General features: G+C 40.2%; 1 protein-coding gene across 4 annotated transcripts in view; it reads right to left on the bottom strand.

Moving 5' to 3' along the window:
* The window catches only part of rsrc1 (arginine/serine-rich coiled-coil 1), a 157,448-nt gene that overhangs the window by 103,089 nt on the left and 28,361 nt on the right, over positions 1-25,998 (bottom strand). For all 4 annotated transcript variants that reach the window (XM_007549376.2, XM_007549377.2, XM_007549373.2 and 1 more), the window contains exon 4: positions 8,666-8,866. In XM_007549376.2, the coding sequence (XP_007549438.1) occupies positions 8,666-8,866 (201 nt within the window). The remainder of the gene's footprint in view (positions 1-8,665; positions 8,867-25,998) is intronic.

Genomic DNA, 25,998 nt, shown 5'->3' with positions numbered 1-25,998 from the left:
TCTCTGCAAGCTTTGAACATCAACAGACATTATTCCCCATTATTCTTTGCAAAATAGGTTAAACGTCATCAAATTAGATGGAAATCACTTGTGAAGTTCCCATTTCAAATGTTCTAAAGTTCATTTGCTGATTCTTTTGAATTTTATAGCATATTAATTGTTAAGCAAGATGATTTAAGATTTAAGAACAGGGACGAAGTACTGTGTGTGTTTTAAGTATTTAATATAAGGATTGTTGTCAGAAGTGCCAATAAAGTGAGGCGCTTTAAACAAAGACTGTCAATATGTCGAGGCAGCCATATTGGATTTTGAGGTCAGGCGATGTCAGAAACCTCCAATTCCAGTTGGAATTACACTATTACTACAGTACCTCATGTTGACAACAAGAACATGAAAACAGGAATGAACGACAAAATACTTAGAAGAAAAAAATGTGATCAAAGCGGTTCTCAACTCATTAGTTATCCTTCACATAGTTATGAAGCCAGTCAAAGTTGGGATTAATTTCAGATGTTTATTTCAAAAGTCTGCATGGATTGCTGTTGTCTTCACCGCCTGGTATTCTGAACCTTTAGAAAGGGCAGCAACAACATTCCAACAACATCGTGTGTATAAGTAAGTACTGTATGCATGTGTGAATGAAAACCTGCATGAAACTGATCTCGAATCTGTTTATATGATTGGACTGATTTAATTTAATATTTCTAGACTGGAATCGTTTGTCTTGTAAAGTGCTTTGAAATGCAGCATGTTATGAATTAGCGCTACATAAACAAACTGAAACCAAAGTGAATTACCCTAAACACCCAATCAGGACATAAAAAAACCCTACAGACACTCTTCAAGAAGATATTGTTAATATTATTGCTTTTACACATTTTTGTTCTTGCCTATTAGGTTTACAGAGTTAGCACCAGATGTCTGGGGGTTTTGCATTTTATCACAACCTTTAATTTGTGTGCATAAATGTTTTAATGTGAAAGTGAGGATTTGGGCTGTTTTCCACTTAGAGTTAATCTTATTTTTGTTTGATGACAAAAAAAAAACAAAAAAAACAATGACTGTGAATAGCTATGGGCCATGAACCACTGCAGCTGCACCCCTCAGTGCATGCAGGCGTTAGCGTACAGGGACGTGAGAGCGTCTGGGTGGGTGTACTGTCCCCCCTTTTGCATGTAGACATCACTTCAACTTCCATCGTTTACCACCCACCCAAAAAAAAGAAAAAAAGAAAAAAAAACACACACACACACACACACCCACATGACTTTAGCCTCACCCATCCGTGTCTCTTCTTGCTTCTGGCCACCAGACTCACCTTCCCCTCCACAAACCCCTCCTCCCCCTCCCCCTCAATTGGTGCGCACACAAATAAAAACCCACACTTACAGCTCACTGATTCAAGTCAATGCGAGTGTATGCTAACCTTCCGAGGACGGCGTTTGAAGTCTTTTTACCTCCCCAGACCCACTCTCCCAGTGCCAGACACAGCCTAAAGTCCTGCAGACACTCACAGCAGCCTGTGGTCCCATCCACACCACCCATACACACATTCCCAGCAGGCTGAGAGGCAGCCGCAGGCAGGAGCTACAGACACAAACACACACACACGCACGCACACACTCACGCTTACTTTTTCGGTGTATTATCAAACCTAATGAGCTGATAGATGTTCGACGGAGGCAAAGAAGCAGACAATCAGTTCCTCAGAGCGAGAAAAGACGGGAGAGAAAAATCAACAACGCTAAGTGCAAATGTGTGCGTGAGTGTGTCTGTGCTTGTGTGTGGGTTTTTTTTTAATTTTTTTATTTTACTTTATTTTCTTTCTACCTCGCAGCATCTCGCCTTTCAGAGGTTAAAGCTGAGTGATGGAGAAGAGCTAGCCAAAGCAGGGCCTGCAGGTCCTGCCGGGATCCCTGCGGTGGAGCTGGGCTCTGTTTGGCTTGTCGGGGAGGAGACGAGGTAATGAGGGGAATTATTAAACAATCACATTCGTGGCACTCGGCTGCAATCAGTGAGCACTGCTTTATAGGCACGAATCAGACAAATACCTACGGTGTTAAAAATGTATTCCTATCTTGATAGAAAAAAATTATTCCAGCTGAAGTCCCGGAGCCAGAAAATCCTTCCTATGCATCGGCGAGAACATCAATGGGAGGCTTTAATTAAAGACGGGCAGTTATCTCATTTCTTTAACCCTCAGCTCATTATATCAGCTCCGGTATTAAATAATAAGTGTAAGAACATTCAAGGTCTTTGGAGGGATAAGAGGTCTCCGTGGCGCTCCCACGGCCTCGCTTTTGCCCACTCTTCGTTCGGCTGACACTGAAATAACTAAGATGGCCCTACGCACTTCAATGAACCAGTATGGACACCGAGTTCAGCCTAATTGGACAGACCTCGCTGATTGAGCACGAGACGGCGGCCTGTTCACGTTCTTCTCCAACCCTGACGATCTGTCACGGAGAAAAAGAAGCTGGCAGAGCTCACGGGAAAGGGCGAGGATTTCTTTTAAAAAAGATAAAGCAATTGAATGCATATATAGTTTGCCGGGTTTAATCATCTATAACAATTATTTATTCTTTTTTTTTTATTTTATTTTATTTACACACACCAACAATAATACAGAATAGCCCATCTGCTGCTAATTTTTTGTCATTTTGACTGGTGAAGCTCCTTGAGTTTCCCTCCTGTGACTGACCGCATTGTTTCCACACAAAGATATTTGTTGTACCAGTAAGAAAGGGAAAAGTGTAGCCTTCACTGAGCCAGTTGACTGGCACTGGGCAGCAATATGTAGGGGAGGGGTATGCGACTCTTTGCTTCTTACTACTAGGGATGACTAAGATTACTCCATCGGTTTTTCTGGTGACTCACTAAAATAACTTTAAATATTGGGAATGGTATGACGGAATATTTGAAAAAAGTATTTTGTTTTACAAATATTATCTTCTTTTGTTTTTCTATTTGTAATTTTAGCTCTTGCGCCCTTTTTTGAACAGTAACCTGACAGAAAAGAAAGTGGAGACCGAAGAGAATGACTTGCAGCAAACGGGTCAAGTCCAGGAATCGAACCCGGGACAAACTCCATCAAGAACTATCGCCTCTGAACATGGTGTGACTGCTCTACCAACTGAGCCACGCAGAAACCCTTGATTACTGTTTAGGAGAACTAAAAATGATGTACAAAAAACACACCTTCACCTGGTGAGTATGTGGAATTAAGCTTTCTTTAGTTATTTACCTTTAACTAATTATTATTTATACCATGCAGGATTATGGCTACAATTCAACTGGACCATGCATCACTGAATCTGCGATCTACAGTCCACATAGATGTTCAGCCTGTTTAACTTGATTTCATAGAATCTGACTGATTATATGTTGCTGGTTAAAATAAATTGCATTGATGTACAATATGTACTAAATTAGTGTTAAACGAATAACTGGAATAGTTTTTAAGATAAGAACAAATTTTAAAAAGTTACTTATTTGCACAGATTGCATTCATTTTGCCAGGTTCATTTCAGAGGATTACATCAGGTGAATGGAGAGCGAGCCGGCATTTCTGACCACACATTTCAAACCTAAAATTATGTGTAATCATTCAGATGTTGCAAATTAACCATGCACTGAAGAACACAGCTTTGAAATGACCAGTAATTCTATATTACTCTTATTTAATCTTTCATCAAAGTAAACTTCAGGAAAGCCTTGTCAGAATTTCTTCAGCTCAGCTCCGACTACGTAAAAAGCTAAACATTCACAGAAGAAAAAAAAAGTGATTCCTAGAGGAAGTAAGATGGCACGTTGGACTGAAACTTAACTACTGACCTTGTTCACAAGCCTGACTAAACACCCCTGCACACACACACACACACACACACCCACATACACACACACACACACACACACACACGCAGACACACACACACACACACGGAGAACCCTACCATCAACCACTTACCCTTTGCCACTGGTGAAAGGCAACAAGATCTCTTAACAACGACTCGTCTTTTTCAATAAATTTTGCATGAAAACATACCGCCGGAGTACCAAGTTGCCTGCTGTCATACTAGAGGAGTCTTAAATGTTTAATGACAACAACACCAAACACATGTGCGCGCACACAGAGTTGGTGTCAGGGTGCCGCTGTGATGGGGCCCCTCTTTTATCCTGACAGACACTATAAAGCTCCGGAGCCTCTTCACCACCCAACCCCACTCTTCGCTCTCCTTCTTTCACCCAGCGAAGGAACCTGGATGGAAATGAAGTTGGAGTGTTATAATAGGTGTATGAGTGCGTGTTTTGGGTGCAGGTGAAAAGGAAGAGGATCACGCTTGCATAGATCCTACCCTCGTCTTTATGAGGAAAAGTCGGATGGGAGGCGAGGGGGAAAAAAAGGGAGGCGTCTTATTTTAGACAGGATATAAGGTTTCAAAGATTCTGTGACGGAAAAGTCTTTTACATTTTCTTTTGCTAGAATGGGGACTTTTTCTGAGCCCCAAACTCAAGCTTAAACCTCAAACTATTTTAATTGTAACTAGAGAGGAGCACAGGAGGCACTTTGTGAAGGATGCCAGAGATGCTTCTGGTCCTTGTAGAATATCAGGCAAAGGTTTCTCTGCACTCTCGCCAAAAGTCAACCTTGCTCCTGGTGAATGTTGGACCACTTTAGGAGAAAGGTTTGCTTTGTCAAAAATCCAGTGTGTGGTATTCATGGGCAGGAAAGTATAAATAAGGAGAAGAGGCGGCGTGGCGATGAGAGTCAGCTCTTCTACAGGCGATTTCACGCCAGATCTGATTGGTCCACTTTAGACAGGCTTTCTGTAGGTTTCACCAACTCAAATTTAAGACTTTTCAAGACCTTATGAGTGAAATTTAAGACTTGTATCACAACAGAAATGTAGAAAAGAAAATTGCAAATACATAACATCCGATGGGTTGGCAACAGAATTGAGCCAATGGCTAAGACAAACATCGTCCAGCCAACTGGTGATAAATTTGTACTTACCCATAATATACGTACAAAAGCTAGCTAGCTTGACCCTTGGCTAGCTAATTATCTAGCTATCTAATCAATCAGAAATAAAATGATAAATGAACACACCAAGAAACTCCAGGCCTAAATGGTCCTGCTCAAAATTTACCGTGCAAGACAACAGGGCACCCCTTCCTCCAGGCTCCTTATCAACATCCCAACAATACCCATTGTTTCCTTTAATGTTAAGGCCCCTCGTGTCCAGTCAGTGTTACAGTTTCATCAAAATGATTCAATCCTAGCAGGTTTAATCAACTTGCCTCCGAGACAGCTGTATCGACCATTTGCAATATATTAACACGTCCAAAGGTGGAAATGCAAACACACAGGTACACAAAACAACAAACATCCATGCAGGCAGACCAGCGAAAGCAGGGTCAGAGATAAAGAAAAAGATTCCTATCGATGCTAAAGGATATTGAAGCCTTAATAAGAAAATAGATATAGTCTCCTGGCCTTACGTTGCACTGTTAGCTTTATTTGTTTTTGCGATTGTGATCTAAGAAAGGCAATAGCTTAAAATAAATGGAACACGTTTCCTTCAAAGTAAGGCTGCTATCCCCGCCTCTGTTAAATAATAAACTTAAGACTTGATGTTGTTTTTTAAAGAAGATTAATCAAAGCCTTACATTTGTTGTACAACACTTTGATCAGCTGTTATGTTGTTATTTAAGTCCTTTAGAAATAAATGTGTATGCTATGGTATGGAAAATCTGCACTCAAAGTGAAATGTTTTTATATCAATCATATAGTCAGTTACATATGGTTTACTTCAAAGTTTACAAAACATTGGCCAGCTTGTGCAATTCAAGGTAAGAAAATAATCAAATTGTGAATATTTGAATCCTACCTTCATATTTAATTGGGGCCTGCCATAGCAATGCATAAGAGGCATGAGGGAAAATAGCAGTATTTCAAAAGAGCTTATATTTTATAAACAATATAACTTGTTATTAATTTGGTGTTAAGAGATGAGCATTTTTTTCTGGTAACGAACTGCCACGAAGTATAAAGCAGATTTTTACTTTCGTGTTGAATGTGTGTTTTATAATATATTTACTTGTAATATATTCATCAGCAATGACAAAAAATTCACCAACTGCGCAATTCTTTAGTTTAAGATCAGTAGTATTTCAAAAGAGCAGAAGAAATCTTATGATTTTTGAACAATAACAATAATTGTTGTTAATCTGTTGCTAAGAGACGAGCACGTTTTCTCATAACCAAGTGCCACAAAGTAAACATTTGATTTTTACTTTTGCAAAATTTACCAACTTTCTTCTGTCTAAGCAGATAAGCAGTATTTCAAAAGAGTTTATGTTTTATAAACTATAATTAATTTGGTGTTAAGAGATTAGCATTTTTTTTCTGGTAACGAACTGCCATCAAGTATAGATCAGATTTTTACTTTTGTGTTGAATGTTTATTTTATAATATACTTATTACTGACAAAAAAAAAAATCTCGAGTTTTCTGCAAAATTTACCAACTGCACAATTCTTAAGCATAAGACAAGTAGTATTTCAAAAGAGCAAAAGAAATCATATGTTTTTTGAACATTAACAATATTTGTTGTTAATCTGTTGCTAAGAGACGATCGCGTTTTCTGGTAACCAAGTGCCACGAAGTAAACATCTGATTTTTACTTTTGCAAAATTTACCAACTTTCTTATGTCTAAGCAGATAAGCAGTATTTAAAAAGAGCTTATGTTTTATAAACAAAAATATTACTTGCTATTAATTTGGTGTTAAGAGTTGAGCACGTTTTTCTGGTAACGAACTGCCACGAAGTATAAAGCAGACTTTTACTTTTGTGTTAAATGTGTGTTTTATAATATATTTACCAGCAATGACAAAAAATATTTTCACTTTTCTGCAAAATTCACCAGCTGCACAATTATTTAGTATAAGAGAAGTAGTATTTCAAAAAAGCAGAGGAAGTATTATGATTTTTGAACAAAAACAATAATTGTTGTTAATCTGTTGCTAAGAGATAAGCATGTTTTCTAGTAACCAAGTGCCATGAAGTAAATATCTGATTTCTACTTTTGCAAAATTTACCAACTTTCTTGTCCCTAAGCAGATAAGCAGTATTTCAAAAGAGCTTATGTTTTATAAACAATAACATTAATTGTTATTAATTTGGTGTTAAGAAAGGAGAGTTTTTTCTGGTAACGAACTGCCACGAAGTTTGAATCGGATTTTTACTTTTGTGTTCAATGTCTGTTTTATATTATATTTGTCACCAGTGACAAAAAAAAAAAAAACATTTTCACTTTTCTGCTAAATTTACCAACTGCACAATTCTTAAGAAGTATAAGGTTAAGTAGTATTTTAAAAGAGCAGAAGAAATCTTAATCTGTTGCTAAGAGACAAGCAAATTTTCTGGTAACCAAGTGCCACGAAGTAAACATCTGATTTTTACTTTTGCAAAACTTCCCAACTTTCTTATGTCTAAGCAGATAAGCAGTATTTAAAAAGAGCTTATGTTTTATAAACAATAATATTACTGGTTATTAATCTGGTGTTAAGAGATGAGCACTTTTTTCTGGTAACGAACTGCCACGAAGTATAAAGCAGATTTTTACTTTTGTGTTGAATGTTTATTTTATAATATATTTACCACCAATGACAAAAAAAAAAAAGAGGCGCATACAAGATTCACCAATCAGGCCTCCATGGTAGAGTGACAGGATGTATATGGCAACCAGCTTGAATTTAGAGTCAGTCAGTCTGGGAAAAACTAAATCAAAATGAGTGTCAGTACTTATGAAATACTGGATTAATAATCTAAAAAGCCGTGTTTGCCAGATCATTACGTGCTAGTGTGTAGATCTTTGAGGAAAATATACAGAAATTTATATTAGAATAATTTTGTAAGGCAGGTCCAATTAAGAAAAAGTGAAGGGGTGTGATACGTTCAGGTATAGATCTACCAACAATTGTGTACTCCAGTCTCCTCCCTGTCACGTTTGGCAGTATTGTCTTGGGGCAGAATCGGGAATGCGTTTCTGGTAGAAGCAGAGAAAGGCCTCTAAAGGTGTTACAGCGGTATTGCAGCATAGATGTATCTACTACACTAAATCCAATCTTGGTCTGCATTACAGTCATAAGAGGCCACAAAGTTGCCAGTGAAGATGTCAACCTTTCTTACTCCAGGAAGACGTCCTTTGTTTCCTGACACTAGCTACAAAGACACAGAAGGCGCATATGATCTTGTTTTGTTTCTAGACTTATTGCACCTGACCCCGGAGGGAGGAAAAACAATCACCATGTTGTTCTGGTGACCGAAGCGCTCTTACAAGCTAAACCTGCACAGAGTACCTTTCTACCACTTATTTGTCTGACTGTAACGTTTTTGGGGTTTTTTTCCTGACAGCAGGGAATCGCATGACATTACAAGGTCTATGCCTAATAGCAGGATGGTAGAAGGAGAAAAATATGAGCTGATGGATTGATGAATGGAGGGACTGAGTGATGGATGGAGCAGCAGACTCTCTGGACTCAAAGTTTGTATCTGTATATCACCAATCAACATATTCTGTTCCCACGTGGGGATGGTAGTTTCAAATGAGCTGTGCAGCAGGAGCAGCCGTGTCAACACGCAAATTATTCTTCCACTCACCTTTTCTTGTCTTTACTCTTGTCCTTGTCTCGGTCTCTTTCTCGGTCTCTCTCCCTCTCTTTCTCCCTGTCCCGGTCGCGGCCCTTGCGCCGACTCCTGTCCCGCTCCCGGCTGTTGCTGCGGCTCCTTTTGCGGCTGTGGCTTGTTCGGTGGCCGCGGCTGCTGCTCCTGCTGCGGGACCGTCGGTGGCGAGAATGAGACCTGGAAGAAGATAAAACCGCTGTTAGCATACAGAGGCCGCATCGGATGAAAAGATTTTCCAAGTCTTGCCACACTGGATTCAGGTCTGGACTTTGACTAGGACATTCTAAAATGTTTCTGGGTAGAGTACTCGGTATCTGGAGTCTATGTTTGCTTTGAACCCAAAGCAGAAAGACATGAACACTTTTAAATTATTTTTTTCTTATATAATCTATTTTGTTCTTATAACACTCACACTTCTTAATTTCATACCAACCTAATATAAATACTTAAGCAAGACAACCCATGTTTCTTTAACCCTTTTCATTACATGTGACTCCCTGCTGTATTTTTAAGTTTCTACTTGAGTTATTTTCTGTATTTATTTACAAAAAGGCCATAAATCATTCTGTCCAAACGTAGTTAGGGCAGTTTCATCAACTAGATGTTTGTGGCAGTAGTGACAGGGAACAAAACTGACAAACAAGATGCGTGAACCTGGAATTTGTAGATGCAGAACAGAACAGGTAATGTTTCGTCGGATGATTTTTGTACTTCGCAGAGAAAACTCTCCGAGCAAAACATATTTCAGTGTAATGAAGACTTGCAGCTGGGTTTTTGGAACTACAGCAGACCTTAAATCAAAACCAAATTGATGAAATCTACTCAAACACCCATCACAAAATTAGATCAGCACTGTATAGATTGCATTATACTATCACAGCACAGTAATGTTTGCATCCTTTAAACCACAAAACGATACTTAATCTGATCAAATTTCCCAAGAGTGGAAGGATTCATCTTTCATTGGATGGGTGTAATAATAGTTCTATACAAACCAATACACCATAAAACACACGCGCACACACACGTACACGCAAACACACACACACTGCAGAAATGGAGCCAATTAGAGACGGGCTTAGAGGAAGACCTGTCCTCAGTATTGATCCTGACGCTGGACCTCTGGTCTCCGAGAGATTTACAGTGGAAGATTTACTTTGTTAGCTGTAGCACACAAAAATTTATACACTGATTTAAACAGCAGAGAAAAAAAAATCTAAAGTAACTTATGTGCAATTGCAGCTAAATGATCTAATAAACCCTATTTATGGTCACAGTACATAACACAGACATGCTGTATAAATATGAGTGTTTATGTGATTGCAGTTTGTGTCTCGAGCACATTGTGTGCTTGTGCGTGTGTGTGCTGTGTGCGTGTGTGTGCTGTGTATCAAACGGGTTCTGGGTTGTGGAGTTGGGGGAGAGCCATGATTGGTTGCCTCGGTGGAAATCGGCAGCTGAGATGCCGTTATTTTCCATCATCTATCATTTTATTGATTTGTCTATAAAAACAGTCAAACCTGCTGTCCGCGAGCTTTATTGCTTTCCCCCCTTTATTAGTTTGCAGTTTGGGACATCCAGAGCTGTCTCTCTCCCAACAGAGAACTAATCATTTTCTTCAGACACCTGTCACCACCCTAACAGACAACACTCTGACAACTGTTGCAATCAATTAGGCCCCGGCGATCCTGATCACCCGAGGGCCACTGAGGCGTGTCAAAGTCACTCCGTGAGGGAATCTTGGGGAAAAGGAAAAAAGAGGATAAAATAAATAAATAAATAAAAAAAACTAAGGCACTTTTTCCAAAGTCACTGATGCCCAAGCAAAGAACTTTCTTTTTAGAAGTTAAAGTCTCAAAACAATGAATGTTTTTTTTTTTATATTTTGACTTGTTTTGTGCAGGAATAAACCACTGGATCAAGACGTTAATCCTTAACACACAGTGAGAAATACATTATATCGCAATAACTTATCCTACGGTTAAAAAGTGAGAAAAAGTGACAAGGGTTAGAAAGCAAAAGAGAGGAGAAAAGCAACAGCTATGAATCTGTCATTCGTTATCCACTTTATGGACTCTTGATGATAATTTTTGGTTGGTGGATCTGCCCTCCATTCGGACTGACTAAGAACTGGGCCAGCTTGACCCGTTACAGTTTGCTTACCAGTTATATGTTCAAGCATCTTGAGGTAAAAAAAAAAACCCATGCACAGCTTTTATTTATGGATTTTACTTCAGCTCTTAAATTCGACTCCACATCTTGCTGAACAAACTCCTGCACCATCTTAATCTTGAGGTTGCTTTAGTGAAATAGATTTTAGACTTTTTACATGCACAGGCCGACAATCGGAGCTTGCAGTTGACACTGTTATAGTCAGTCTGCTGCAGTAGGAAGGGATTCATCATGGACCTGTTTTTTGACTACTTTGTGAAGTGGTGTGATGAACATTGCCTGAAGCTGAATGCCAGAAAAACAAAGGACATGGAGATAGAGTTCAGGAAAACGACCCACCCTGCTGTACCAACAATAATCAATGAATCTCTAGTGGAAACTGTGGACAGTTACAGATGCCCTGAGACAATCGTGGACAATTCAACTTCGACCACAACACTGCAGCAACTTGAAAGGAGGGCCTAAAATGACTATTTTCAGTGAAATCTGAATCGTTTTAGCTTTGATAAAACACTCCCGTTTTTATGTTGCAGATCTTTTATCGAGTCTGTTTCAACATTTGGTATTACTGCTTGGCATGGCAATGTGTCATTGAAAAATAAGAACAGTCTGTTCTGTCTTATTAAAACGGCCAGCAAAATAATTGGCATTCGGCGGCGCCCCATGTCTGATATCTGGAACAGACAGATTGTGAAAAAAGGTCAAAACAACCGTAGCCAGCAGAGACCATTCCTTTTAGAGGAATTTGTTCTCTTTCCCTCAGGTCGAAGGTACAGGTTGCCGTCTATAAGGTCCAATCTTCCAACGCCAAGGTTGCCCTTTGTCAGCGATTTTGCTCGTAACCTTAATGGATGGAAGTCCTAGGTGCAGCCAAAGTGTTGAGGGGATCCGATTAGGAGTTTACGTGGCCTTATGATCGGGTCGCTCCTTTGTGCAGATGATGTGGTTCTGTAGGCTTCATCAGATTGTGATCTCCAGATTTCTCTGGAGCTCACAAGCTAACAGCATGCAGATGAATACCTCTGAATTCGAGACCATGGTTTTGAGCCGGAAAAATGCAGAAAGACCTTAGACCAGGTTTCAAAGATTATTGTTAAAAACAACTCTGTATAGTGTGTTTTTCTTTCCCACTGGAAGCAATCTTGACTTTGTGCTTCTTTGCTTATCTGCGTTTCATTCCTGGAGCAAATCACAGATGAAGCTATTGCTGCCATTACCCATGTGTAGCCTTATTCTTAGAAAATGTGCGTCTAGCTTACTCTGTTTTGTTGATAGACAAAGCAATTGTCAGAGATTGCTGACATAAACTCTGTGAATTCTTTTTTCAAGAGAAAGTACACTCGTCCCTGCGCTCTTGCGTTAATTTGTGCTTCTTTTCTTAGACTTGAATATCAGTGTTTTTCAATTCACCTCACTGTTCTGTCACTTTACAGCTGCTTGGGGCAGAAAGTATACCACTTCCCTTAACAAGCCAAGTTTTGTCTGAGGATTCTTTCTCTAAAAGAGAGTGGTTCATTAAATATGCTTGCTAAGGAGGAAAGTTTGCTGCATCGTCAACAGATTTATGAAATCAGCTGGTTTCCCTAAGACTGCTTCTTCACTGTGCTATTAATTGATTGGACCAAACTGGACTCCAGATAACCAAATATAAATGGGATCTGAATAATTTGCCTGGAAATGACATTTATTGTAAATGTCTGTTTTACAAATAAACCGAACTGTATCGAATCGGTGGTTTAGTATTCTGCCCAGGCACACTTGGAAACGTTAACTGGAAAGTTTAAGGCTCGAATCAGCTAAATGCTGATCTGCTCAGGATAATAAACATAACGACACATGTGATTCAGAGGTACATGTGAGAGTGGTCGCAAGAGATGTGATTTATAGTGTTTAATGCACTGCACACAACTTGACAAGGCCAAAGTCAGAAAATGAGTTCTAATGGAAAAAACATGAAGAGAACCATAAATGAGTTAACATTGTTTGTGTATGTTTATAATCAGCAGTACATGAGGAAAAATGCAACAAAGCCACAGAGTTCCAAGTCTGAATCCCGTATTTACAGCCAAGCAAATTTTGGCCAGAAGCAGAGGAAGCAATAACCCCAGTTCAGCTTCTCCGCTCTTGTTCTCCCTTCCCTTTCTCCGTCTGATGGCAACACAAACATCCCACTTCTGGGGTGTGCAGCAAATTAAATTTACTGTAGTTAATAGAGTGAGCCTGTGCTGCTAAATGTCAATTTCCTGACCAAGTCCTTCCCCTTGGAGAATGATTAGCTAATTTGAGGCTGGGAATAAATGGGTTAATGCAGGACACACACAGATAAACAGCCCCAGTTGGACCCCATTCCAAGCTCTTCCCCTGCTTTACATTTCATTGGCTTTATTATCTCCAGGGAAAATGGGTCCCCCTATGACCTAAACATATTTTCATTTCTAATAAAAGGCCCTTGCTGCTTGCCCCCACATGCAACCCACCCACATACACACGGCCCCTCGCAGCCTTCTACCTCCATTCGTTCCTCGTTTCATCGTCCAATCCATTATATCGGAGCTCTGCAATTGGCTGGGACCATTTTCCTGGTGAATTATCAATAGAGTAATTATGCTCCATGTTGGGAGCTGGGCTGAAGCTTATCGCCGCTGACCCCCCACGGCGTGCAGGGATATGATCCCTCACCACGGCCTATTGGGGTAATTATGTGTCCGGGTGTGAAGCTGGATGGTGTGCTGCCTTTATCTGTATTCTATTTCTGTTTTCATTGAAAATTGGACATTAACGGCAGCCATGCGATACCCACTAGTGTCAGATACAGGTGAGCGTCTCCACTGGAATCTGACCCCAGCCAAATCATTATTCATAGTACATCATTTGGCAGAAACAGACGGATCGTCCGAGAACCGTTCCTCTAACCTTATCTTCCCCCCATTCAATGCGGTGATGGACAATCACTGTTTTATTTTTACCCCAAACTGCCAACCCGGGAGGGGAAGACAATGGTAGGCTTAGCTTTAAATTATATGAATTCTGTAAAACATGGAGCTCATCTCATCAGTGGTGATACCCAAAGGAGCTAGCATGCCCATTAAGCCAGTGTGCCACAGCAGTGTTGATGTCCATGTAACTTTAACCCATTTCCATCTTGGTAGTCTCTCATGGCAGCCTGACTGACGAATGATTAGCTAAAAAGCAGAAATGCACTTCCGATGTAAAATGATGGCCATCTTGTTTTCCTGAATGAAAATGGCAGCGTATGCAACAACAGAAAAACACTTTTTATCTTAAATTTTAATTTGTTTTACATTTGCATATCTAAAGAAGCATCTACAGGAGTGTCCTTAAGCAAAGGTTTTCATTTTACTAATAGCTACAGCTTTTTAAAGTTTATGTTTCCTTCAGCAGGCACTGGAACACGAGTGCTAAAGTAAACGGTTGTCATGGAGACTTGATGATCCTGTGCTGCAAATTTCTAAAGGTTAGATTAGGTTATTTTAGGGATTTTGCCTTCCTTACCATGATCCTCTCTATGCGCAACAGCAAAATAAACATTGTTTTCCCCAGTTCCAGTCATTTCACACTTCTGGTATTTCAAATGGCTCAATATGCTGTGTAACTTAACTAGCCTCTTAGCCATTTAATAGAGAAACAAGCCCACAATGCCCCAACAATGGGGTGCATTTCAACATACACTGCAGAATACAAATTGAATTCATTTGAACAGTCCATCTGGATCTTGAAATCTCCATTTAAAATACAGGAAACAACAGGTTCCCAGGGTCTTAATGCGGCGTCTGTATTCGGAAACATCTGGTTGTTCAGATATACTCATATTTACAAGCTATGCTGCATTTATCCATCCTTTCCATCCTGACCTACCTCAGTCTTTGTCTTATTGAGCCAGTATAATAATACTGGTTCATGTCTACAACGGTGTTCAGTAAAAGCCATATGTGGATGTTGGTGAAATAAAAAACTGAAAAGAAAAAATCTGTTGGTATGTATGCACTAACCTACATTGACGTTAAACTGGCATTTTCCCTTTAAACTTTACCATTAATGACAGACTGAGGGGAAAAAGTGTCATTTGGTAGGAACCTGCTCCAAGTAGAAAGCGGTTAAGAGTACATGACTATTCATGTCATATGAAGGTAGATCAATAAAAAGAAGGATTTGAAATGCATATGTCCTGAATGCTTCTGGAATGAAGAGGGTTAAAAAAAAATCAAGAACAGAATCAACTGGGAAGTCCCAATGTGAACAGTAAATATTTAGATCTAATTGTTGGACAATACAGTTTATTTTACCAGAGCAACACAGACTAATAAGTAATCAAAAAGTACCCACAAGCCACATGGAAACTACCGAAAAACTCGCCAGTCAACTTTCCAAGCAGCTGATTGAAAAGGAAATGAGTCTATTAAATCTAAGGCGATCCACGTTTGAAGAACTTCATTAATGTGCCGTTCCCCGTCGAGTTATTTCCAGTGACGGTGGCTCGCAGCAGCTTCATGTTCAACTAAAAAGTGACTTTCCTTTTTCTTTTTCTTTTTTTTTCTGCTGCCATTTCAACGTATCTAAAAGCACCTTGAGTGAGCAATGAGCATTTCCTGCTGCCAAAAAGACGTGGAAAGCAGCTGTTCCCGCCTGACGCTGCCTGCTGAATGGAATGCAAATATGTTAACCATCCAGAATTTATTACTTTTGAGTGCTCTTCAAACGCAACGGCAGACACAAGTTTAATTTATGATATTCCTCTAATTATGAGAGCTGTTGAAATCATTTCCCAAGCTGCCTCCTCCCTCCGAGCAGCCGCATTATCTGTTCCCCTGGTTCACAGAACACGCACGCACTCTGGCTCGGCTCCGTCATCCGCCGCGCACGGCTCTGCGAAAACATAAATATAGCTCCGCACGCTAAATAACACGCCGGGAATCACTGGAAAGTAGCTGACTGTGAGCACAATTAACACAGCAAAAGATGGAGCATGAAAGATTCGGAGAAACATTTTTTTTTTTTTTACTCCCCTCTCTCTCTTCGTTCCCCCCTCTGCTTCATAAAAGCGGTGTTTAGATTTGTCATAATCTTCAGTTTGCTTTTAATTTAGCAGTCGTCAACACAAACGTCTGCGATGCCGCGAAGCAGAAATGAGACCCCATGCAGGCCACCCACTCGCTGTGTCCCACCAAGGCACACTCACACAGTCAGATTCAACCCACAAGCCACAAGGTCAAGTCATTTAGCAGAGTTCAAAGGCCTTCAAAGGCACCTCAGATCTATATGAACCTACAACAGTCAGCCAACGATGAGGGAAAAGACGACGTTCAGCAGCTAGACGTGGACGACATCTGCATGCTTGCATATGCGCACGAGTAGGTGTGTGTTGTTAAATGCTGCATGCGTACAATGCCCAGCCACATACGACTAGCATCACTCCTCGTCGCAATCCTAAACGTGACAGTCTGGCGCGCCCCCGCGACCCCTGACCTCCGTGCAGCCGCAGCTCGACATGACACCCATTAGCAGCTGGAGTTATGGGGAAGGGTTTTCTGTGTGGCCCGGCTCAGCCGTTCAGTCCAGACACGAGGTCAAGTGGAGGTCTCTTTCTCAACTAGGTGCTAACTTGCCAACTCTCTTACAGCCACTCGCGCAACCAGAACCCACTTTTTTCCCTCCGTTCCTTCTCGTGCACATTAGGTGTAGAAACAATTAGATACTCTGTGGTCGAGTCAAGAGAGAGCTGTTTTGGTTCTCAGCGCCTCCATCTGCAACTTAAGTAGTGGGCCAGAATCTTGTGGCGTCATATCTTTAGTAAAAATTATCAGCTTCACTGTGTTTAATTTGACTCAACTCAGTTCAGTTTATCGTATTTATAAAGCACAGTTCTCCACGATGCATTTTGGTGCTGAGCATAGATGGATAAAATGTAGAGGGTCTCTACACCATGGCTGTATTTTCTAGATTTTCTCTAGTTTTTGAGCATTTGAGTGCAAAATATCGACCTCGAAACTGCTTGAATGTTGGTTGGATTATTTTACTCATTAATTCCACAAATTAGGAAGCAGGACAATCCTTAAACCAGCTTCTAATTTTCAGAGTGTGGTGTCATCAGTCTATTTAATGTACTTTTTTGGCAGCAGCACTAGTTTAGATTAGCTCTGTTTCAAAATCTAAAACTAAATGTAGATTTTTCAAAATAGAGATCGTGAACTTTGGTGTTTATTATTTTGTTTGTTAATTTTTTTTTTTTAAGATAGTTTTAGAGCTTTTCTGGCGATTTAGTCTATTTTAAGGTCACTTGTCGAGTTGAACTTGAATCTAACGCAGACTGGTAAGCAAAAAGACAGTTTGTGTGAATACCATGTAATGCACTGATATGTAAATTTGGGCCAACATCGATATACAATATCAATATTGCTGTTAAAAGGAAGCAATTCTACTTATTATTTATATATTTCACCACACTTTTGACACTTTGAAAAAAACGGCAACACTACCAACTCCCCACAATCCTGTGTGCATCACTATCACTGCCTCCTGACCAACCTCTTTCACTCTCCCTGCAGAAACAAACTGCAACAAAAAGGAAATAAACATCATTTGTTAATATCGGACTGATACAGATACCAAAACATTTAAAAAATGACTAATATCAGCCAATCTTGATATTAGGGATGATAGTGCATCCCCGGTGCAACTCGTCAGATAATTCAAAAATCAAAACACCAATGGGTAAAATGTTTACGTGCCGACGTGACAAATCAATGATAAAAGTAGTTTTTAAAAAAAATATAAACCCATTTTCTTTTAGACAACAGAAGAAAAATGCTTTGAAAAACTTTATTTTCTTCCAGACTTAACCAGACCAGAAAACAAAAAACCAAATTCCATACATCTTAAGAATGTGCTGGTATGCTCCAATGAGACGCAAAGAAAACAGGTGAAGGACAATGGGAGGACTAAGCACTGAAACGAAGGGATAGGAAAATAACCCTCGACGTGGCAGTAAAGAACAAAAATAGAAAAAAAAAAATAGAATAGAAAAAGTGATTCTGGGTTTATGGAGAAGACAGAGCAGACAGCCGTGCTTTTCACATCAAGCTGGCTCCAATTAGCAGGTGTGCTCTCAGACACTCACTGCCCCCCCTCCTTCCTTCACTATGGTCAGGGAAGATGTATTTTTCTGCCTTTTATACGCATATATTTATGAAGTGATAGGAGATCTAAGGGCCTTTAGCATAACAGCCTTTTACTGTTTAAATGTGGGGCTGCTCGGGCCCCGTGTGCTTAAGTGATTTAGAAACCTCACAACTCCGGTATAAGAAAAATCATAAACGCTGAGACAAACCATGTGGGCGGACTGTAAAAGGCATGGAGGAACAGGACGACAAAAAGCAGGCACACATTCCACTATTAAAAGGAAACTACACTTAATTAAACACCCAAGACACAAATGGAGTAGCGCCCCATAAAAAGCGGGGGAAAAAAAAAAAAAAAAAAACAGAGAAAAGAACAGCGGCAATAATTTTGCCTCTTCGCTGGAATAACATCGAGTTGTCTTCTGACAGAACAGAGACTTCCCTCACAAAGAAGTTTCAAGAAGATCATTTTTGTTTCCCATACGCTGTCAAGGCTGAACAAGGAGGAGAGGAGGAAAACACACAAAGAAAAACCAACAAGTGAATAGCGAAGAAAAGGCTCCCATCCTCAGAGAGAAAAGCCCTCTCCTCTCCAATAAGGCTCTCACTTCACAGACCATATAGGGCGGATTTTAGCTTCTTTTCAAATTATGAAGGGGGGATTTCTGCAACGCGAGAATCCGACAACATACCGCCTTCGTCTGAGCAGATTCAACGCACTTCTACTAAAGATGCACGGAGAAATTGTCCGGTGACTGGACTTGGATGGTTTAGAACTTGATCGGCTCTGATTTGAAACAGTGAATGCACCGCACCCGAACAACATAGGGTCCAATTGACAACACTTTTCTGTCTCGAGGTTGTTACTGAGTGAAAAAGAGGATTAGCTACTTTTAGCATCAAGGAGAAGTTCGAAAACAAAGTTTGGAAGCACACAAGATCTAGGAAGCTTCTAGGAAAGAAAATATTTTCCATGGAGGAGTGTAGGCTCGTTTCTGCTCCCTCTTTTAAGCAGGCAGTCAGACTCCAGCAGAAAATAGGAAGCTGGAACATACTAGATACCAAAGTTTTATTCATGCTACTAGCTGTACAGGGAGTACCCACAGCTGTTGTGTTCTTTGAGCCAACAAAAGATATAAGTGAAAGTTAAAAATGTGAACTGTGTACTTATTTTCTGCTTGTTTAAAAATAAGAGGAATTCTGTTTTTCTGCAGAGCTGAGACACAGACTGCTCTCTTGCACACAGTGTGACATCACCTCTGCTTCTACTATAAATAACTAATAATTAAGAGCAACAGGAAAGCTCATCCATAGTTAAAATTCAAAAATGTTTTCCCTCTTAAATGCTACAAAGAAAACACCTGTTTATTTTTGAAACAATCTTAAAGAAAAATGTAATGTTTTTTGCACCTTAGTCCCATAAGCCGAAAGACTGGCATGTGTTTTTAGATTTCCAGTGATGCAGAGAGACATGGCTCCATACGTTCTGGTTGTTTTTGTGTTTTTGAGAAAATTGTTGTTTTATTTTACTGTGCAGAATTGCATTCAGACAGTAAAAAAAATGTCCAGACAATTGACCAAAAATGTATTTTCTTTTTTAGAATTATTTTGAAGAATCAGAAACAAATCAGTAATAAAAGCTCAGAGCTTTAAAAAAAAAAGCATGTATGTCTCTAAAGATAGTAAACATTTACTTTTTTCTTAATTTATGCCCAAATATCTTTTATACAAACAAACAAATTACTGCAGTTTTAATATTAACCATTTCATGCATGAATTATGATCCCTTGTGTCAGGACTTTTTTCAAATTTTTTTTTTCTTAAGGCATAAAAAAAAGGTAGGGAAAAAATGTGTAAAAACAATTTTTTTTATTTTTTTTAGGTGATCAATTGTAATTTTCTCCAAATACAAAGTTGTTATTTGAAAAATACATCAGTAGTATTGTTCTTTAGGGGTTATCTGATGTCACAATATATATTTTTTTTTACCTGCAAGAGTCGTCTACAGTAGAAGGAGGGACCGGGTCGGTCGGCGTGCTTTTTTGTCCGTCAGCCATATTGGATTTAACAAAAATAATTTCTTGCATTTGCAGCTGATGGTCAGTAGTTGATGGTGTATTTTATGATCCATTAGTGTCCACTTCAGTGGTCTGTGTGCATTTATGACATAAAAATCCACAAGAAGCACAAGAAAATGTCTTTTAGACAGCTGTCCACTGTAGAGAAAGGGTTAAGCAAATCCTTAGACATGTATGATTCCATAACAAGTAGATTGTAGTTATTCTAATCCAAATGAGAAATGTTCATTTTATTTTGGTATGCAAAATCTAAAGAAGAAGTTCAGCAACAAATTTAGTCTGTGTTCAAATCCCAAACCAAACCGGTTTGACAAAACTGTTCACTCCATTTAAAATAAGCATTTTTTTCTTGTTAATGCCAAAATTGTGGTTGAAATTTCTGAACCTCGGCACCGACTCTTTCTGCTGTTTGTACAACACAATACCCGGCCACAACTATCTCCTCTAGCTTCTCCTGTCCTCTGCTCAGCCAAACCCCAACTGGATAGACGGAGCAAAAAAAGAAGGACAAACCTCAAATATAAAACCCTCATGAGCACACCGAGAAAGTGTTTCATTACTTTCAAACCGACTGTCAAGTTTTCTAGTCAAGACGCACACGATATTCATTTCAGCTATTGATTCTCCTTTTTTTTTTTTTTTGCTTTCACAGCTATATTCCCAAATGTGAGAGTGAAACCACATGTTGGCGGGTGTGTTTGCGTCGTGCTTTGCTTGTCCAAAGTGAACTGACAAGTGCAGGCAGTGGTTTCATTAGCAGGCAATTTGCTCTCGAGTTGTTCAGAGAGGACAAAAGGTGTGTCACAAAGTTGTTGTTTGTTTTTGACAACACACACGCCTCTGCTTAGAATAAGTTAAATTAAGTACTTGGACACAGAAACCTACACTAGAGATCTAAACAGTATTTTTTTTATGTCAAATTATATCAAAACCTAAAAACAAAATGCAAAACAACTTCCACAGGTGATCTGACACGCATCATCCTTTGTTGACACACTTTTTAAAGGATCAATTTACAGCTACGTTGTTCAAATATATCAACATACGAGTCAGAACATCTCTCATCAGCTGACCGAAGAGATTAAATAATGAGATTTTAGGGTTTTGCTTTTTTCATTACTTTCTTTTAATTCAGAAATTGGCATACATTGTCTCAGTATTTGGTAGAATTGCCTTTTTAAACTCTATGACTTGGGGGAAACATCCTTCCTCAAGATGTTGTTTCAGAATTTGTACATTGTTATTTCTTCACAATGCCAGCTTTTTATTGAGTTCATGAGGCCCACCTGGAGTATGATCAGTTACGATTGTGTTCTGTTCTGACCTTATATTAAGAAATATAACAATATCAACAAGGCCAAGCAGCTGACTTTTAATTTCACCAGACAACAGGACGTCTCAATAAATTAAATTATTTCTCCCTGAGTCCTTTTGCAAACGGTAACCTGCATCTCATTTATTGCTTTTGGGGTGATGGCTGCTTCTTCTTCTTCTTTTTCTTCTTCTTCTTCTTCTCTGACCCACCTTTCAGCTTATTTCAACTTAAATGACTCACTTAAGTCTCTGAGTCTTTTGTTCCAAGGATTAATACACACAATTTGCAACCAAACGTTTAGCACCTTTGTCACAACCCAGTCTCCTTTCCAAACAGTGTTATGTCTGAACAATCCTGAGGGTCTGTTGAACAGATGAATGTGGATTTGGACATTTTACCCAAGGATCAGCCAGACTTGTGGAGGCCCAGAGTTCTTTCCCTGATATCCTTTCCCAATTTATTTTGACGCTTCCCTGCTGCCACACAAGGAAGCAGAATATCTGAGGTTTGCCACAATTTATCTCAAATGCTGAGAATTAACCAAACAGAAGCTTGCAAATCCATGAATTATCATCCAGGCATCCTCAAATTGCTTAAAGGCTTAGTAATCTTAGTGTATGTAAACTTTTAACTTTGAAAAAAAATAAAGTCCCTCATGTTATTCTGGCATTTAGCAAATAGAAATAACCGTAGCAATCCTAAGACAAAATGTGGCAGAAGTTTAACAGTGGAAAAGGTTGTCTTTTCATGCAATGCATAAAATAATATCCGTCTCCTAATGTATGCATATTAGAAAGTTAACACTTAAGTCTGTGCCAGGGTCCTCCGAGTGTCGGCATCCATATGGTTGGAGCCCCAGCGTGAGCAGCTGACTGAGGTCGGTCCATGCATGCACTCTCAGCTCCAGTCTCAGAGGACTGGCTCAGAACCTGGCCACCAAATCACACACAGCGTGTAAACACAGCCCACCTCCCCTACTTTGTGCACATCTTTAAAAGTATAAGAGCCGCACGCGCGCGGCGGTGTTTATCTGCGCATAAATTAAGACCAGAGGCATTTCGATTAAAAGACGGGAAGACGGGCAGGGATAAAATGAAAGTTTGGTAATTGAATACTTGTCGGGGTGACCTCGGAACGCGCCGGACCGCCGATGACCTGATGTCCTGCTGGGAGCCTGACACCAGGGTCCGATGTGCTGGTCCGACTATAAGTGGCAGGCAACCAGTGGAGACTCCCCCACACACACACACACACACACACACACACACCCCTTCTCTTCACCCTGTCCGTGTCACTGTCTGCCTCGCTCTCTCTCTCTCTCTCTCTCTCTCTCTCCCAACCTTCTCCGCCCTGAGCGTTATTAGACCCAGGGCTCTGCCGCCGCTCCCAACAGCTCAATGACAACACACAGGGCCTGCCAATTAGAAATAATTAGACAGTCATTTCAGTGGCAAGTCTTTTTAAGTGCATATATAACGATGCAATGATGCTTATTAGCCGGTCTGAGCCAGCGAGGACCAGGGCCTCAAACGCTTTGGTGCTGGAGAAAATAATTATGCCAGTGATCACAAAGCAAGCTGCACATCTCTGTACTTCACCTCCACGCGTTTCAAAAATCCACTTCATTAGCTCCCGTAATTAATCCTCCATTAATTGCAGGAAAAACCCAGTTTACCTCCCTTCGTTTCTAATTATCATCTTATAAATAGTTATGGTTCTAATTAATGTGTTCATTAGGCAGGATATTTCTCTCAAAGCCTCGCTGGGAGCCAAAGGTCCAGCTCGGCTCTCTCTGAAGCCTAACCAGCCAGAAGGTGAGGCCATCCTGCCTGCATTTGCTTTTATTTTACTACATTCAACCTCCTAATTGGCATTTAAAACCCAATTTGGAAGAACTTCAAGAAGCTTAAATGGGAGCGAGAGACCGAGAGAAGGCTAGAAGGAGGCAGAGAGAGACGGAGATACATTTGGTGTTCATTTTCTTTCTGTTGATCCGGCCAGACGGACGAAGCTTTTCACTGTCACAAAGTAGACGCAAGAAGGGCGGACTGAATGTTATTAGTCTTTGGCATTCTGGAGGTTTCATTGCCAAAACAGGGAAATCTGCCTTTCCACAAAAAAAAAAAGAAAAAAAAAAGGTGGTATTACAGATTTCTACTAGATTTTAGTTATCAAAAGAACAAGATTCTTTGTTTGGTGAACAGATGTAAATATATATGGGCACCATGTCTGGGACATTTCAGTCACAAAGCTTTTAAAAATGTTATATTTGCATTATTTGAGACGCGGTCTTGAAAACGTCTGCCAGCTAATGAATTAACTGGCCAATCTTTGAACTTTTGAGGACATTTTGTCACTGGAGATACATTGTTACGAAATATATATGTGGTGATTTTTAGACAAACTAAATATTAGCTGATATTAACAACCAATATTTATTTTCATCTTATTGTTAACAGTTTCTGAAAAGGGAGTGAAAGAGCTTGGTAAGGGCTACGTGTCACGTCACAGTGATAGTGAAGTAATTGAGTTTGCAGTGAGTTTCACTGAAGCAGTGCTGAAGGGTTTTTTTCAGGGTGTCAAAAGTAAATATTTGTCATCGGCCAAAAGAGTGATGTCGTATCAGATATCATTATTGGCTCAAACGTTCATAATCATGCATCCCTATTTCACAAGGTTGGAACAGAGGGACAGAGCAACGTTTGAATTGTCAAGACGGTCAAAAAGCTTTATACTGTTTTAAGTATAAAACATAAACCAACAAAACTAACAATGCTTTTCTTTAGCAGGCAGCAACATAAGCTAACAACCATATAGTTGTACTGCCTTGTTTTTCTGACAAAAATCTGTGTTCTCTACCAGTAATTTAAAGATATTTCTTTTATTTAGGGACAGAGTTGCTATTAACTAAGCTTTACTTTAAGATGATAATTCCAGACAGGATTAGAACAAAAGAGGGTGCAGAATAGGATGTGAAGCTGAGCTTTGTTTGAGTCCATTTCATTTGATAACCTGCATGAGAGGAGCGGCTGATGACTGTTGTGAGGTGAACTTTCTGTTTGTGTGTCTGCGTGCTACTCGCTGCAGACTCTACAGCTAGGATGCTACCCGAGGGAGCGGGCCGGTGTGTTGTGAGCCTGCAGGATGCAGGAGTGTGATGGGAGGGTGAGGTGGGGGAAAGAGGTGGGGTGAGCTTGGCAGAAGTGAGAAGAGAGCAGAGGGAGGGAGAGGGTTTCCTCTGGCGGTGGAGGGGAACACTGCTCGCGGCGAGAAGGGGATGAAAGAGGCTGTCTGTGTCAGTCACTTATTCCTCCCTTTGGTAAATAAAGGTTTCTGACAACAAAGCTGAGCAGCGCTTGACTGGCCTTTACAGCAGATAAATAAAAAAGACAACACAGAAAGAGAGCAAGACAGAGAGAGGGAGGAAAAGAGAGGCGCAACAACAAACGCGTTCAGATCTTACGACTGGAAGCATGTTGATTTTTATGGAGTAGAGAAGACGTAGCTGAACCAAACCAGGTCATCTTTCAGTTTGAATCAACCCTCTGCAGGTCCGGTAATAGGGGAAGAAGGAAGAAAGGGCAGAGTGTCATCTTGTGGAAAGGGGAGAAGAGAAGATGTTGAGAGGCCATGGGATAACAGACAGTTGGATAAAAAATAAAAAAATAAAAAAAAAACACGGTCAGGAGCTCACTCTTAAATTCCAGTGTTGCAAGAATCCAGCACACTTTAGTTCAATGGGAGATGAATATACACAGGTGAAAACGCTATGACAGAATGTGCATCCTAAAGAAGATGTAAGCTTTTCTACTATTCCTCTTGATTTCATTTTGCATCCATAAGCACGCTATTAAAGCTAAAGGTTCTCCTGAAACAACAAAACCACATAGAATCCACTTGTCACATCTTCAAAACACACTCAGGGCTGTTTCCTGGTGAAGCCAGCAACACCCAACGCCACCTGCTGCACTGCATTCACACACTAATCTCTGTGAACGAAGATACAAGGGCCACAAATGTACCAATATCTCTCTTCTTACTTGGAAGGACGACTGGTGATCAAGGCCGTAGAGGTCGCCTACAATAGGGTCCTTCCCCACCGAAGTTCAGCCTTCTCACACGTCCTTTTCTCTCTCTCTCTCTCTCTTTCTGTGTGTGTGTGTAAGACCTTGTTGCACCACCCTTCGGTTCCTCACCTCAGTTCTCCCCAATCCCAAGCAGCCCAGATGACCTTGTGCACTCTTCATGTCGGAGCAAGGCAAAAAAAGCTATCTAGCAGATGTACGACACCTCATCTCATACAGGGGGAAAATTGCTGTGTGAAATAAATACCAGGTCATCGCTCAACTGCATGTACGCACACACTCACACTCACACACGCTAAGAGCTTTACTTTGGCCTCGTACGAGGGGCGGGGCTGGTGGTGTACAACAGTAACTTCGAAGTCGATATGAAAAGGGGCCTTTGTCTCAACCTTGGCGTTACAAAGCATCACCGCTTTAAGGTATTTGATTAACTTTACCGCAGTATAATACTTTTTAATCTCTCTCCTTTAACCAGGCCCCAGTTGTGAGTCTCACACGCAGGTGTCTGATCCAGTTTCCCGGG

This window comes from Poecilia formosa, unplaced genomic scaffold (assembly GCF_000485575.1).
Source record: "Poecilia formosa unplaced genomic scaffold, Poecilia_formosa-5.1.2 Scaffold31, whole genome shotgun sequence".
Lineage (NCBI taxonomy): Eukaryota > Metazoa > Chordata > Actinopteri > Cyprinodontiformes > Poeciliidae > Poecilia > Poecilia formosa.
Note: the sequence above shows the minus strand (reverse complement) of the source record. Positions and strands in the feature narration are given on the sequence as shown.